General features: G+C 49.3%; 1 protein-coding gene across 1 annotated transcript in view; it reads right to left on the bottom strand.

Moving 5' to 3' along the window:
• Positions 1–15,430, bottom strand: part of HUNK (hormonally up-regulated Neu-associated kinase) — a 103,318-nt gene that overhangs the window by 35,917 nt on the left and 51,971 nt on the right. Inside the window, exons 3-4 of the mRNA XM_040980888.1 lie at positions 15,073–15,128; positions 8,246–8,381 (exon numbers count right to left, since the gene is read on the bottom strand). Coding sequence (XP_040836822.1) covers positions 8,246–8,381; positions 15,073–15,128 — 192 coding nt within the window. The remainder of the gene's footprint in view (positions 1–8,245; positions 8,382–15,072; positions 15,129–15,430) is intronic.

Genomic DNA, 15,430 nt, shown 5'->3' with positions numbered 1-15,430 from the left:
CGGAACACCTGCTCTTCCAGGGCCAGCATGTTATTGATGTGCAAGCTGGACCTGCGACCTTCACACCCCAGAGCCTTAGTACATCATGCAACAAGGTCAGGCTAATCCTCTGCCTGCAGCACCAAAATCCCATAAGGGTACTGGTTCAAGTCCTGGTTGCTGCACTTTCAATCCAGCTTCCTACTTAGGACCTAGAAAAGCAGCAGAGAATGGCCCAGGAACTTGGGCTCCTGCACCCACTTGAGAGATCTGGAAGAAGCTTCTGGCTTCTGGTTTCAGATCAGCTCAATTCCAACCATTGTGGTCATTTGGGAAGTGAACCAACAGAAAAAAGGTCTCTCTCTTTCTCTTTCCTTCTCTCTGTAACTCTGCCTTTCAAAAAAATTAATAATTCTTTGGGAAAAAAAATCCAATATCTGAGCAGGATCCGAGGAAGTTGAGCCAAAGGGCAAAAATAAAGAACAAAGGATTCATTTCCTGTTCACTTCTGGCGGCCTCAGACTGGACTCTAATATCCACACTCACACCTGAAGAGGGTGGTCTTTTCCTGCAGGTAAGGAGCAGCAAGTTGGATAGGAAGTGGAGCAGCTGGGGCATGGACCGGCGCCCATATGGGATCCTGGCACACGCAAGGCGAGGATTTAGCCACTGAGCCATCACGCCAGGCCCTATGATGAAGATTTTGAACTCCCTCATGTTGGAGAACAAAGCTTCCTGGTGGTTGGACTACGACATTGGATCCCAACAGGTGGTCCTCGGGGTACCGCAGTTTGTTAGAAATACCTGTTCCTGGGTCCCCCTGCAGACTGACTCAGAAAGCCCTGGGAAGGGTCCTGCGGTCTGCACTGGAAGAAAGCCCTCTCTAGGCGCTTGTGCCCACACCCATGTCTGAAGTTACTGGAGGGTGGGGGTGGAGAAGTGACAGGCGGGCTGGGTCATTCCAGCAGAGAGAATCCGACACATCCAGGTACAAGGATTCTGCTCCCACCACACACGAGCCATCTGATCAAAGGAACACTGCAAATTCGAATGTTCTGGGGGAGGAGGTTTCAGTCTCAGTAATATTTAAATTTGTTCCAGGTTTTTTAGCTGTCCAGAGCCATCCGGTTAATTCTACATTCCTGCACCTGGAAGCTCCATTTCAATGACCCCGCAGTGAGCAAGAATGCTTTTCCTTTTACTGGGTTGGGGAACGTCCAGCTATACAAGGGCCACAAAATCATTTGGTCTGGTCCTGCCAAGACAAATTGCAAGATGGGACGCAAAACTCAAAATATTCACAGCAGGCTGATTTTCGAGTTGAGAATTTTCTTTTTTCTTTTTAATTTATGTTTTATTGGAAAGGCAGATGCACACAGAGGAAGAGAGACAGACAGGAAGATCTTCCGTTTGATGGTTCACTCCCCAAGCGGCCACACAATGGCTGGAGCTGAGCCAATCCAAAGCCAGGAGCTTCCTCCGGGTCTCCACGCGGGTGCAGGGTTCCAAAGGTTTGGACTGTCCTCGACTGCAATCCCAGGTCACAGGCAGGGCAAGCAGGGCTGCTGGGATTAGAACCGGCGCCCATATGGGATCCTGGCATATTCAAGGAAAGGACCTTAACCACTACACTATCTACAAATGGTTTTTTTTTTTTTTTAAAGATTTATTTTTATTATTTTTTCATTGGAAAGGCGGATATACAGAGAGAGGAGAGACAGAGAGAAAGATCTTCCGTCTGATGATTCACTCCCCAAGTGAGCGCAACGGGCCGATACTATGCCGATCCGAAGCCAGGAGCCTCTTCTGGGTCTCCCACGCGGGTGCAGGTTCCCAAAGCTTTTGGGCCGTCCTCGACTGCTTTCCCAGGCCACAGGCAGGGAGCTGGAAGGGAAGCGGGGCTGCCGGGATTAGAACCGGCGCCCATATGGGATCCCGGGCGTGCTAGGCGAGGACCTTTAACCACTTGCGCCACCGCGCCGGGCCCTACAAATGGTTTTAAAAACATCAAAATAGCCTTCACAGAAAATTGGTTCCCCAATCCTGCTTTGAAAGGATGGTGTATGGGTCTGATGCTGCGGTATATTGGGTAAAGCCTCTGCCTGCAATGCCAGCATTCCACATAGGCGCCAATTCACACGCTGACTGCTCCACCTCTGACCCACCTCCCTGATTGTGGCCTGGAAAAGCAAGGGAGGATGGCCCAGGTGTGTGAGCCCTTGCACCCACGTGGAAGTCCTGACTCCCACTGTGGTCATCCAAGTAGTTAACAAACAGATTGGAAGAGCTCTCGCTCTCCTTTTCTCTATGATTTTACTGTTCAAATAAAAATAAACATTTCTGGAAAAAGAACGCTACAAAGGAAAAAAAAGATGATAAACCTTTCAAATCCCCATGGATTTGTTTTTTTTTTTTCCTCTGCAATATGCATAGCAGCACAGGTAAGCATAACACATGCTTATTTATCTTAAAAATGGCACCAGGGCACTGTGGGATCAACCTGGGATGCAGCAACTAGCTTCTATAGGAATTCTGATGATTAAACAGACTCCAGAACCCCATTGCTCTGAGATGAATTCATCGTCAACAGAAATCACCATCCTTAAGAAAGAGGACTTCGCTTTCTCTCTGTTCCCCACGTTTCCTCCCTCTAAAATGTGGCTACTCAGGGTTCCCAGCTCTCTGTTGGCAAGAAGCACAAAGGGAACAAAGACAAAGTACTCAAAGAAGCACCTGGCATAAATTAATGGTTGGACAATGGTGATTTGGTGTCCCATTTATTTTAAAAAGAACAACAGGGGGAAAATAGCTACAATTACGTTTGTTTCCTGATGTCCAACAATGACGGAAACCTACATTGAGATCTTAGAAGATAAATCAAAAGGAGCTTCTTAAGCCCTCTCCCCAAGACGCTTCATCATGTTTAACATTAGGATGAAGAGAGATCTGGTCCCTCTGACATTTCAGAAGGATGTGGGAATGCCAAGCGGACGCTGCGGAATGTGGTTTGCAAGCTCCGGTAATCCTGCAGAATTAGGGGTAGTTTGCAAACACGCTCAAGAATGTCCTGACGGATGTTTTGAAATACGGCTCAGGGCCCATCAGCTCGCGGTGGCAGATGTGGGACCCCCAGAAATCAGACAGAGAGAAGGAGACAGAGAGCAATCAGAGACTGGGAATGAGAGGTGGGGGGAAAACAGGCCAACACAACAATAGAATTTCTTCAAGCAGAGAGCAGCCAGTGTGAACCACTGTCTCGAGGACCAAATGGGATGATCTGCTGTCAAAGCGACAAAGTGTGACAGTGCAGGGTGGCTGGAGGCAGAAAGCCAGAGGCCCTGGGACAGCCAGATGGTAGTCCTGCCTCCTAAAGGCACCAATCTTCCTTTGCAGCCGAAACGCCCAGGAAGAAGAAAGACAGGATCACGGCTCCCTGCAGATCACCCTGACTGCAGCAAGATGCAAGGGTACAGCAATACCAGCAGGTGGAGGGTCCAGTCCCCTCGCAGGGCGCATGGACAGGAGCCTCAGACACTGCCCTGTTGATACCCAAGTATGAACACATGATTTCTGGGTAATTTGCAAGAAAGGAATTTAAGAAACTAAAATAACTACAGCCAACAGCAATCTCCTCCCAGCTCCAGGATCAAGAGATCTCCAGCAGGTTGGGAGAGAGGAAGCCCACCCAGACCCCCCACATTCAGGAAGCTCAAACTTGCACCCCACTCCATCCAACTGTGCCTGTTCCTGACAAATGGTTTCTTATGCATTTGAATGACTTTGGTTCTTTTTCCCTTCTCCTGATCCGCTTCTATATCCAACAAAGCAGCTAACTACAAAAGAAAAAGTCGTGTGTTTTATACCCAAGACATCTAGGAAGCTCAAGGGAGCTTTCTTGCTTAAAGTCCAAATTCCCCTGGATTCCCCCCCAAAAGTCCCCTCCTCCTGCCAGCCCCCATTCTGAGGGCGGCTGGGTGGGGAAGCTGATGGAATCTAGGTGAACTTTTACAAAGTCCCAAGTCTGATGCCTTGAACAATCTCTCGCTGTTTCCTATACTCAGTCCCATGTACAGGTGGGAGGGCTGCCTTAGAACAGTGCCACTCAGCCAACTGGTCTGGATGTGTGGTGTGTGACTCAACCACACACCCCGGGGACTCCCCAAGGGTCAAGAGCAACCCTGGCCCCCCCCAAAAGAAGCTGGATTCTCCATCTTTTGGGGATCATTCTCTTCATTTTTTGCTTTGGGATTCATGGGAGTTCTCAAGTGAGCGTCTTAATATTCTGCAAATAAAGTCCATTTGTATTCTCACTGTTTTAAGCAGTAATTTCCATGACAGTTTTTTTTTTAAAAAGATTTCTTTATTTTATTGGAAAGGCAAATGCACAGACAGGAGGAGACAGACAGGAAGATCTTCCGTACAATGGTTCACTCCCCAAGTGGCCGCAACGACCGGTGCTGCGCCAATCTGAATCTAGGAGCCAGGGACTTGCTCCAGGTTTCCCACGTGGGTGCAGGGTCCCAAGGCTTTGGGCCGTCCTTCACTGCTTTCCCAGGCCACACACAGGGAGCTGGATGGGAAGTGGAGCTGCTGGGATTAGAACCAGTGCCCCTATGGGATCCCTGTGCGTTCAAGCGAGGACCTTAACCTTTACGCTATCATGCCGGGCCCGACAGTGTTTTCTTTAAGGAAGGAAAGCCCAGTGATGGGAGCAAAGGTTTAAAGGTTTCCTGCGGCAGGATGAATACCTTGAGTTTTGTGTTTGAAATCTCCAGTCATCGGGAAATACATACAATTCAGCTATCCGGAATAAGGGAAAGGGGTGAGCGATTTAAAGGATATTTTCACAGTCCTGCAAATAATAACCTTCAAAAGTAATGAGAAGGGCAGCACTGTGGCTTAGCAGGCTTAGCTTCCGCCTATAGCACCAGCATGCCATAGGAACACGGGTTCATGTTTTCCAGCTGCCCTACTTCCAGTCCAGCTCTGATAGTGGCTTGTGAAAGCAGCAGAGGATGAACTAAGTCCTTGGGACCATGCATCTGTGTGGGAGATCCAGAGGAAGCTCCTGGCTCCTGGCTTTGGATTGGCTTAGCTCCAACCATTATGGTCATTAAGGGAGTAAATCAGTGGATACAATATCTCTCTCTCTCTCAAACTGCCTTTCAAATAATAAAATAATAATATTAATAATATCTTTTAAAATGAAAGCAAAGGGAAACTCCCCAGAAAGAGAGCCACTTCTTTTACCTGCATCATTTGTCCCTGTTGTGCTAGGGCAGGGCCCAGGGGGCTCTGTTTGTGGGGAGGGGCTTGCTCTCCCAGGCTCCCCTGGGGTGGCAGCCAGGTTTGCTTGCTAAGTCAGTCTCAGACATCTTGGAGAAAAAGTCCCTGACGCCCAACACAGGGGCCAGAGTCTGAAGGCAGGGGAATTCCACTTTCGTAAACTCTTCATTCTGCTGCTGTCTGACAGCAATAAAAAAGAGAAGACTTCGTAGTGACAACGTCCACCCCCATGAGGGACCTTCCCTCTCACTTTAAGCAGTCTTGAAAATGAAAGACTCCTCAAGTTGTCTGCTTCCAATCCTGGTAGAACAATCTGGGACACTAAACAGAAACTCCATCTCACGCACAGGACCCCAAAGCAGGAGGAGATGAATTCTGTACAAAAGAGTCTCAAGTTGTATGCTTTATCCCAAATTACCAGCCACAGTCACTGGATATTGTACACCCGCCCATCTTTGCAGATGCCATTTCCTCCACCTGGAACAGTCCCCAACCCGCCAGCCGCTGGCAGCAGATGCAGCTCCCCTCTGCAGCCTGGCTGGTAGAGCGCCAGGTCTGTCGCTCTGCTTCGCCCCACCCTTTGCATCTGGTTACAGCTGAGCCCTGCATGTGTCCAGGGCTACACAGCCAAATCTCTCAGGCTGGGCTCACACCACACACATGGATGTCCTCACAGTCATGGCTGGGGAGGACGCTCCTCCTGGACACACCTACCCTCACAAGGCAGAGAGAGGAGGAGAAAGAGAAAGAGAGAAACTGTCTGGTATCACCAAGGATGCTAACTTCTTACCAGACCCACTCTCACAACTTCATCTGAACATATAAAAGTGCTCATTCTCCGATGGTGCCACTTCCAACTTTTCAACTTGGTGACGGTCTGGGTGGAGACTTGGATCCTCTCCCAGGCTCAGGACATACTGCAGACTCCCCCCTGACACCCACTGTTCCCCATTAGCCCTGTGAACCTGATCCTGAGAGCACATGACCAACACCTCGCGGTGTAGAGTGCTGCTGAGCCACAGCGCCCAGTAGGGCAGCAGCATCAGATGCACTCTACATCTCCAATGCTTCCAGCCCCACGGCAAACCAACCAGCACCTGCAACTCCATCCCAAGGACCCCACATGTGGGAGACCAGAAGAGGTTCCTGATTCAGATCAGTTCAGCTCCAACTTCTGTGACCCATTTGGGGAGTGAACCGGCAGATGGAAGATCTCTCTTTCTGTCTCTGCTCTCTCCAAATCTGCCTTGCAAATCAAAAGAAATCTTAAAAAAGAAAAAAGAAAAGGAGAAGAGAGGAGGGGAGAGGAAAGAAGAAAAATCACACAAATTCCTGATCACTCCATCCATCAAAGTTGAGAACTCTAACTCTCCCCCCTCCCCCTCTGTCTTCTCCCCACAGTCCCCCCACCCCCAGACTCCAGGCTGCGTGCCCCACAGGCTCTGCCCACTGAGACCTCACCATTGAACATGACTCCTGGCTATTCTTCCATCACCATGTAAATAATCCCTGCATATTCTGAGTTTTCCCTCTGTTCCTCCTTCCCAGCAGCCCCAGAGCCCTGCAACAGTGAAGAGAAAGACTGAGGGCTTTCACAGATGTGATTTTATTTTCCCAGCACTCGGGATGCAGCCCCTTAGAGCTTGTCAAAGCACCTTGGGCCATACAGCAGGATCTTGGGGTGGTGGGGTGGGAAATACAACAGAAGCTACCAAGGAAGGGACTGGCTGTCCCCTGGAGCCAGGACTGAGGACACAGCCAGCTGCTCCCTGGCTGGACACAAGCCCTGACGCATCCAGGCGTCTGGTTTGGGGCCACCTGCCTCCTTCCATACCCCCTCCAAGGCCACCTGTCACCACCATTACTTCTGGGTAGTCATTGGTTCTGGTTAATGGGTAGGGACAGAGAAGGAGGCAAAGGGCAGGGGAGGGGTAGAAGGTGCTGGGGAAACCCTTCCTTGGGGAGCAGACCCCTCTGGTTTGACTCCTGGGGCCCAAGCTGAGCAATGCAACATCTGTGTTCACTACATGTGAATTCTTTGCCCACATCAAGCAACCTGATATAAGAGGCAAGAACAAAGGGCTGTGCTTCAACATGACAGCCCTACAGCCTACCCCCGGCTCATCTCCCCCTGCACCTTTCCACACTGGACAGCTAACCTGCTCCCCTGACACAGTAACAGTAAACTGTATGGACCGCAAGTGTCACACGGATGACAAGGAATGCGGTCACCCTCCTCAAGGGGTCTCCCCAAAGGGCCCTTTACTCCTACAAGTCACACATCCTTTTCTTGTTGCCCACATTCTGGTCTGGAAGGGACCCCATTCCGCCATCGCTGTGATGACTGGGGACAACACAGTACTGACCAGTCTCCCTCGCAGGCAGGGCTCTGGAGCAGCTGGCCTCAGCTGGCTGGCACTCTCCCCGGCTGGTCCTGCCTCACATCAGCTCCACCACTCCAATCACAGGACACCCTCATGAGGGCCCAATCTGCCACTCATTTCCCAGATTCCCATGCAATGCACGTGAGCTCCCTGCTGTTCTAGAATCTTCTTTCCCAACCGGGGTGACAGGCAAGGAGCCACCTGACAGGAGAATGACCAGGCAAGGACAGGTGCCAAAGAGGAGGTGAAAGGAAGGAGCATGCAGGGGACCACTGGTGGGGGGCTTTGAAGGAGGAACTCAACAGTGGCTCAAGAGAGTAAAATCAGAGTATGGCGGCATGTCGCCATTTGGAGAACTGGGAAGTATCACTGAAGGAAAGTCAGCGCCAAGCACAAAGCATGACAGAGGGAGGGAGGCCAAGGTGGTGAAGACTCGGAAACACAGGCACTATGCAGAGGGTGGGCACAAGGTGGACTGTGGGCAGAAGGCAGGGGGCCATGGATGGAAGGCGGGGGTCGTGGGCACAAGGCAGGGGGTAGGGGGTGCCATGCACAGAAAGGATGCAGTGTTCATTTGGCTAGGCTGGGCAACTCACATGGACCACACGTCGATTTTGGGCCCATACTTCTTCCTGGCGAGGAGCTCTGGCGCGGCGTAGGCGGGGCTGCCGCACTGCGTGCTGAAGGGGTCGGAGTAGCCCAGGATGCCCGCACAGTTGCTCAAACCGAAGTCTGTAAGGGGGGGGGGGGTACAAATTAGCAAAAGGAGAACAACAACAAAGACTGCAGACGGCAAGGAAGGAGAGCCTTCTCTGAGGCCAACACACAAGACAGCATCTCAAAGGAGAAACCAGGAGGTGCAGGGATACAAGCCTAGGAGGATGCCGAGTGGTGTGGGGCTGCCTTGCTGAAGATGGAACATTCTAGAAACCTAGTGGGAGCACATTCATTCTTGAACATCCTAAAACATTCTAGAAACCCAGCTGGCACTTGCTCATAGTGCAGCTCCAGCAAATCTCCTTGAATCAGTCCAGAAGAGAGAAAGCTTTGCTTTCTAGGATAGAGACTGGGAAAGCTAACAAGCATAGGGAGTTCAGAGTGCCCCTCCCAGTGAGAGAAACGCTCCAGGGAATTGATTTTCTCAGGGAGGTCCAGCTGCTTATGGGGGGGGATTTTCTGGGCTAAAGGTTCTCACTCCATCAAAGTCTTTACAAAGTTCCTAAGCCACTCCCTGCCTGGCTTTGTTCCTGGATGTTAAAGCCCTCTGGGGAGGGGAGAGCATGCCCAGGGCATCCAGGGCTATTATGTCTTTTGAGACTGTTGACTTTTGATCTTAAAGATACCAGAGCTGACAGGTAATTAGAGAACTGCCTCCCCAAATCTGCTGATCTCAATCCCCATCAGTTCTTCTTTGAACCTCAATGTAAACACTAAGGTCCCACCCCCTACTCCACTTCCAGACGGCAAACAGGGCTGCGGAGAGACTGGAGCCAACCTCTCACACTGGCTCCAGGAGTGAGGACTGCATTTTCTCCTTCACGCCAGCAAGTCTCCACCTGCAAAGTACGTGACTGCTAAGACAGCTTGGGAGAGCAGAAAAACCCAGGCTGGGCCAGAGCCGGGCATTCCCACAGTTCTTGGCGCAGCCTGCAGGGAGACTGTAGCTTTTCCATAGAGAACCCCATCACAGCAGAATCCAGAAAGTCCTGGACGCTTCTGAATTTCTTGCAGGGTACAGGCTTCATGGGGAAGAATGGGAACAATGCCACCTGCTCAGACCTTGGTTTTCTTTAACTTCTTTTTCTCCCTCCGCTTCCCTGCTTGGCTCCCTGCCTTCCCCTGCACTTCCTGCCCGCGGTCCGGCAAGACCTCACACACCCAGCACAGAGCAGCCCTTCAGGCTCCAGAGCTAGAGACTCCAGGGACCCTGCTCACATCCCGCTTTGAGGACTACTGACTAGGGGTGGGGTGGGATGGGGTAGATGTTGTTTCCAGAGAGGAAAATGGCTTTGTGCGACAAGTTGGAGGCCTGTTTTGCTGGCTGACCTAAAGGAATTTTTAACACACGGTCAAACGCATGAGAACACTCCATTTTTCAGGGGTGGGAGGCAATGGAAAGACAGTAGCATAAAACAAAGATAATGGGATGTTAAGGGCAGGCATGTCAGGGGCAAGATCTTGTCCCAGAAAAATGTGAGCTCGAAATTTCTGAAAGCAAAAGGCTCTCAGGCTAATCTCAGCCAAGTCCTTTTAACAGCACAGGGCACCCTGCTTGAGACCACTTCCTGGGTCACCCAGAGGGCCTGGCAGCAGAAGAGGGAGGGCAGGGGGGCAGGGCAGAGCCCAGATCACTCTTTCCCATCCCAGGCAAGCTGGGGGACTCCATCCTGGCCTTATCTTAAGCACAGTTTTAAGATGATAAATTAGCAAAAACTGGGGAGTAGAAGGGATTGGATCACCATTTAAAACTGACTTTGGTGGATCTTGCCAAGAGGGATGATTGAAAACAGAGAAGTAACCGGCATGCTGTGGATGCAAAGTCCTCATTACTAAAAGTTTACACATGTGCCTGTAATTAGAATTGTGAAACACCAGAGAAGCCCGCCTCCTCGGCACACCATACAGACCTGCCTCGATTAGATCTGGTAAGCGCTTAGGACAATTATCGCTCAATTTTCTGAGCAGTGCAAGATGAATCTCCAAAAAAAGAAAAGTAAATAAATGCTGCTTTGGGAAACATGCAACAGTGCTTTGAGTGTGGGTCCTTTCAAGTTCACTTCTATCACACTTAAACAGCAGAAGGCTGTCTCCAAGTGAGGTCTGGGGGAAACCTGATTCAAACTGATTTCCCCATCCGTAATTGTACTTCATTTGCAACATGGCTTCAGTGCACTTATTTAAACAACAACAACAACAAAAAAAAACCTTTCAAAGAAAGAGAAACTATTATAAGAGGAAACAGTAATAGCTATAATCACCTCTGAAAAAAATAACCAAGTAGTTCCTTTGAAGAGGTAACTTAAAAGTTAGAGAAGGCAGGTGGGAGAGACCTCGGGATCCCAGTCACCAAGGCACACACAAACACCCCCAAGGCACCAGGTCTTTCTCCTTCAGACAGGAATAAATGCAGCCCGACCTCCACAAAACGCAGCTCCCAGCGTGCCTGCTGCGTGGCACGCCTTCTCTTCCAGTCCCAGGCATGACTTAGAGCAGCTGGAAGAGCTTAGCAATCCAAAGTGTGTCCTTTCAAGCCTCTTTCAGATTCCTAGTTTCTCTCTTACTACTATTTTTTTAAAAAGATTTCTTCTATTTATTTGAAAGACAGTTACAGACAGGAAGAGAGGGAGAAAGATCTTCTGTCTGCTAGTTCACTCCCAAATGGCTGCAATGGACAGGGTTAAGTCAGGCAAAAACCAGGAGCCAGGAGCTTCTTTGGGGTCTCCCATGTGGGTGCAAGGACCCAAGCAGTTGGGCCATTTTCTGCTGCTTTCCCAAGCTCATTGGCAGAGAGCTGGATGGGAAGTAGAGCATACCATGCCCAGACAGGATGCTAACAACAGTTGGAAGGCAGCTATGCTCACCACTATACCACCAACGTTGGGACTAAGTTGGGAACAAAATTGGGATCTCTCCCATGGCAGGTACTCACCCGCCTGTTGCCCCATCCCCCCCATGGACTCATCAGCCAGAGTCAGGAGCAAAGCCAGGACTGTACCCCAAGCACCTGGCTATGGGGTGCTGACTTCACAAGCGGCATTTTAGCAGCTGCATCTGCATCTGCATCATTCATCGCTGAAATCTTGGTTCCGTCCCAGGGTTCCCAACGTCCAAACATCGGCCATCACACTTGCTGAGGGGCACAGTGGGTGCATGCTGGGCAAGGTGGTTTCTTCAACTTAAGCGGGTCTCCTTGAAGGAGCTTTTCTTTTCTTATTCAGTTCATCTTGTGAGCTACTTTTTAATAAATGCAGCCATTGTTCATGACGATTGGTACTTTCAGAATCTTCTGAGAAAAGTTCTCATTCATAAAAAAACGTATTTATGCAGCTGGGGTTGTGGCACAGCAGGTAGAGGTGCCTGTGGAGCTGGCTTCGCATACAGAGGCCGGTTTGAGGGTCTGCTGACTGCCCCACTTCAAATTGGCTCAGTGCTAATGCAGAGGATGGTCCAAGTCCTTGAGCCTACACACCCACGTGAGGGACCTGGATGGAGTTCCAGGCCCACGGCTTCAGTCTGGTCCAGCCCCCACTACTGCAGCTATTTAGGAAGTGAGTCAGCAGATGGAAGATCTGTTTCTCTCTCTCTGTGTAACTCCAGCTGATTCTACGAGGCAGTTTTCTAAGCAGCCATCTGGGGCTATTGCTCAGGAAGACAGGAAGGGACAGCAAGCCCAAAGCAAAAAGGGTAGGTGCCAACGTATGGGGCAATGGTCCTTTGGGATCGCCTGGGCTCCCTCCATAGGTCACCTGCCCTATGGCAGAGTGAGTTAGCTTTCAATGTGTCGTCAGCCTGGCTTTTAGAGCCTGTTCTCTGACACTATCTCTGCTGCCAGGGCAGCTCGTCACTTCCTCCACATCTCCCAAAGAGGGACCCCCAGGAGCCGTTCCTCCCCACCCCATCCCCTGGAGGCCCAGAAGGGCATCCTGCGGGCATGCCAACACTGCCTTGCCCCATTGCTTCTGCATTTGGCCCTCACAACAAGTAAAAGGTAATGGTAAAATAACAAAAAGTCCTTGGAATTACCTCGGCATCTTCTAACAGAGTTTTTAAAATGTTTTGCTTGGTGGGGGAGGCTGCTTTCCTCTTAATTGTCCATCTTTCATTTATTTTTATTGGAAAGACAGATCTACAGAGAGAAGGAGCTATACAGAGAAAGATCCCCCAACTGCCGATTCACTCCCCAAATGATCACAAAGGCCAGAGCTGAGCCAATCTGAAGCCAAAAACTTCTTCTGGATCTCCCACAAGGGATGCAGGGTCCCAAAACTTTAGGCCACACTCTACTGCTTTCCCAGGCTACAAGCAGGGAGCTGGATAGGAAGTGGGACAACTAGGATACAAACCAGTATTCAAATGGAATGCTGGCACTTACAGGTAGAGGACTGAGCCATTGTGCCAGGCAGTAATCACTGTTAATCTTTCAACATCAGATGATCCATCCCTATCTATTAATGATGTTTAATCAGCAGTCAGGAGCGCTGGAGCCCCAGAAGGCTTCTCTTGCCTGATGCCGGGCTGGGCGCCAGCTGTGACACCAGGATCTCTATTGTGAAGTCTGCAGATGAATTCACAGCTGACCAAGCCAAAGTTCCTTCTTGGGCACAAAAGTCGAATTCACCAACAACTCCATCTCTCCCCCTTCTAGAAATTTCTTTCTAGTCACAGAGGTAGAAGAAATGACTTGCTAATCCAGGAGTGGGAGAGGCCTAGGAGGGAAATAGTGGGCTCCTCCCTCTTGGGTTACCGTAACTCCCACAGGAGGGCACGAAAACTGGGACGGGGGTTGGGGTGGCTAGACAGAGAAACACCCAACAACATTCGTGAGGGCTAGATAGTTCAGATGATTAGATGGAACTAAGCTTCAATACCCATTGACATGTACAAGAGCTGAATGGGATGTGGGACAGACTAGACTAGTCTGCTATACATACTGGCAAACCAGGGTAGGGGAAGGGCCTGGTGGGGGTTATTGTGGGTTGCTCCAACTAGGCTGCAGCTCCCACTGGTTTATATGAAGGCCGAGTATGTGGCAGGCAGAATGAGGCTGGACTGCAACACCCATTGGTTCCAGTGGAAGTCAGGGCTGAACCAACCCAGCAATTTTAACCACCAGCTGATCAGGGCAATGGACTGTGCCGGGCCCTGTACTTGTTAGTACATACAAGAATGTGGTCTGGGAACACCTCAAAGTTTCTTTGGAGATCTCACCAACCGAAATGCTGGACTCAGAACCCTAACTAAGAAAAGACAGAAGACAGAACAAGTCAATCAACCACCTCAGCTATATGTTGGCAGTGAAAAACTGGGCAAATGGAGACTCTATGATGAACTATGTCAATCAGTGGATTCTTCAACGACCTCATTGTGCTTGGAGTGGTGAGACTGGCAGTGATTCATAACTGGTGAACTATCAAAACCACTTGAGCAAGAATCTCGGAGCATGCCCTACATCAGGGACCTGGGGTGGGTGGGAAACTGGGTGGGGCTTCTCCCTCAATATCCTCCTTTACCTCAGATACATGAAGGAAACAACATGGAAATAATAGTCTTACCCACTTTCCTATAGCCCTAATTAACTGTGTAAAGATTGTCAAAAATATAATTTAAAAAAAAAGAAGAAATGACTTACACTTGAAGTGGGAGAAAGAAAAGGTCCAAAGGACAAAGGATGCTAGTAGCTGGGGACAGAAATGATGCCCTGTGGCCAGGACTGGCCATGCAGGTGGGAAGAAGACAACTTGAATTTTGCTAGAGGAGGAGCCATGGGGTTAAGTTGCTGTGGGAGCCTAAATCATGAGCTCTTCTGATCGACTACCCCAGGGCTCCTCTGTGGCAGCTACACCATCCCACAGGGCTCGGATGGGGCTCACGGTCACTCTCCTTATCCTTGGGTGCCACCCACCAAGGACCAAAATATCCTCTCTGCTCCCATTCCCACCCCCAAAATAAAACTACACCTGCACTGAACATAGATAGACCTTTGTTCCTGTCATTATTCCCCAAAAACACAGCACAACAATTCTATTTATGAGGTGTTACAAAGCATCTAAGGAGGACAGGAAGCACACAGGCAGGTGTGTAGATATTGATATGCAAACTCTACCCCATTTTATAGGATCTAAGCATCCATGGGTTTTGGTCTCCAATGAAAGTCCTGGTATCAATTCCCAGGCATCCTCAGGTGACTGCATATTCTAAAAAGAAAGTAAGCCGAACTCCCCCTGGTCCAGGGGTCGCTGCCTTCACGGAAAAATAGAATAGGATACGATGAAGCTACAGACAGCATTTTTAACTAAACTATTTGCCATTCATCTTTAAATAGTTTTCTGATTAATCTAAATAGCAAAAACCTCCACAAGAGGTTTTTGAACTCTGTCTGCATTTACAGAGAAGTTGTGATCTGAGTAATTCAAAGAAACCCACTGCCAAGATAAATTTATTTGGCACTGTGAAATTCATTTCATGATCATATTATGGTACTGTTATCGGCTTAATTATGTTTCACTGTCCAAAATTAAGTCATTACTGCTAGTAAAATTAATTTTCATTTTTTAAACCATGATTAACTATTGCACATCATAGAATGGGATCTGGAAGTATTATCTTGGAATTAGATAGAGACCATGGATAATTTTCACAGTTGAGAATTAACAACACAAAACACTTGTAATCTTGTTTTTTTTAAATAATAATAAAGTCATACCAATCAGCTTGATATTATTGTCTTCATCTAGTAGCAAATTTTCTATCTTCAAGTCTCTGAAACAGACAAAACCATACAACATTTCAGACAGGCATTTGAAACGGGGAAATGTCACTTGGCTTCCAAAGGGACAAGAACTGTCTTAGAACCACTTTCAATGGAAAGCCCACCAACACGCAGCCACAGGACACAGGACAGGACCCTTGGCTGGGGATAGTGAATGCTGATGGACGTCACAGAAGACAGAGAGCTGAGAGGATGGGAAGGAATCCCCAAAACGCTTCTGGAGGAACTGGGACCTCAACAGGTGCGTCCACGGGACCTTGGCTTAGGAGGGAGAGGAACAGCCACGGACATG

Source organism: Ochotona curzoniae, unplaced genomic scaffold, assembly GCF_017591425.1.
Source record: "Ochotona curzoniae isolate NIBS_2020 unplaced genomic scaffold, NIBS_Ocur_1.0 contig_3498, whole genome shotgun sequence".
Lineage (NCBI taxonomy): Eukaryota > Metazoa > Chordata > Mammalia > Lagomorpha > Ochotonidae > Ochotona > Ochotona curzoniae.
The sequence above is the reverse complement of the archived record's forward strand: the minus strand, read 5'-3'. Positions and strand labels throughout refer to the sequence as shown.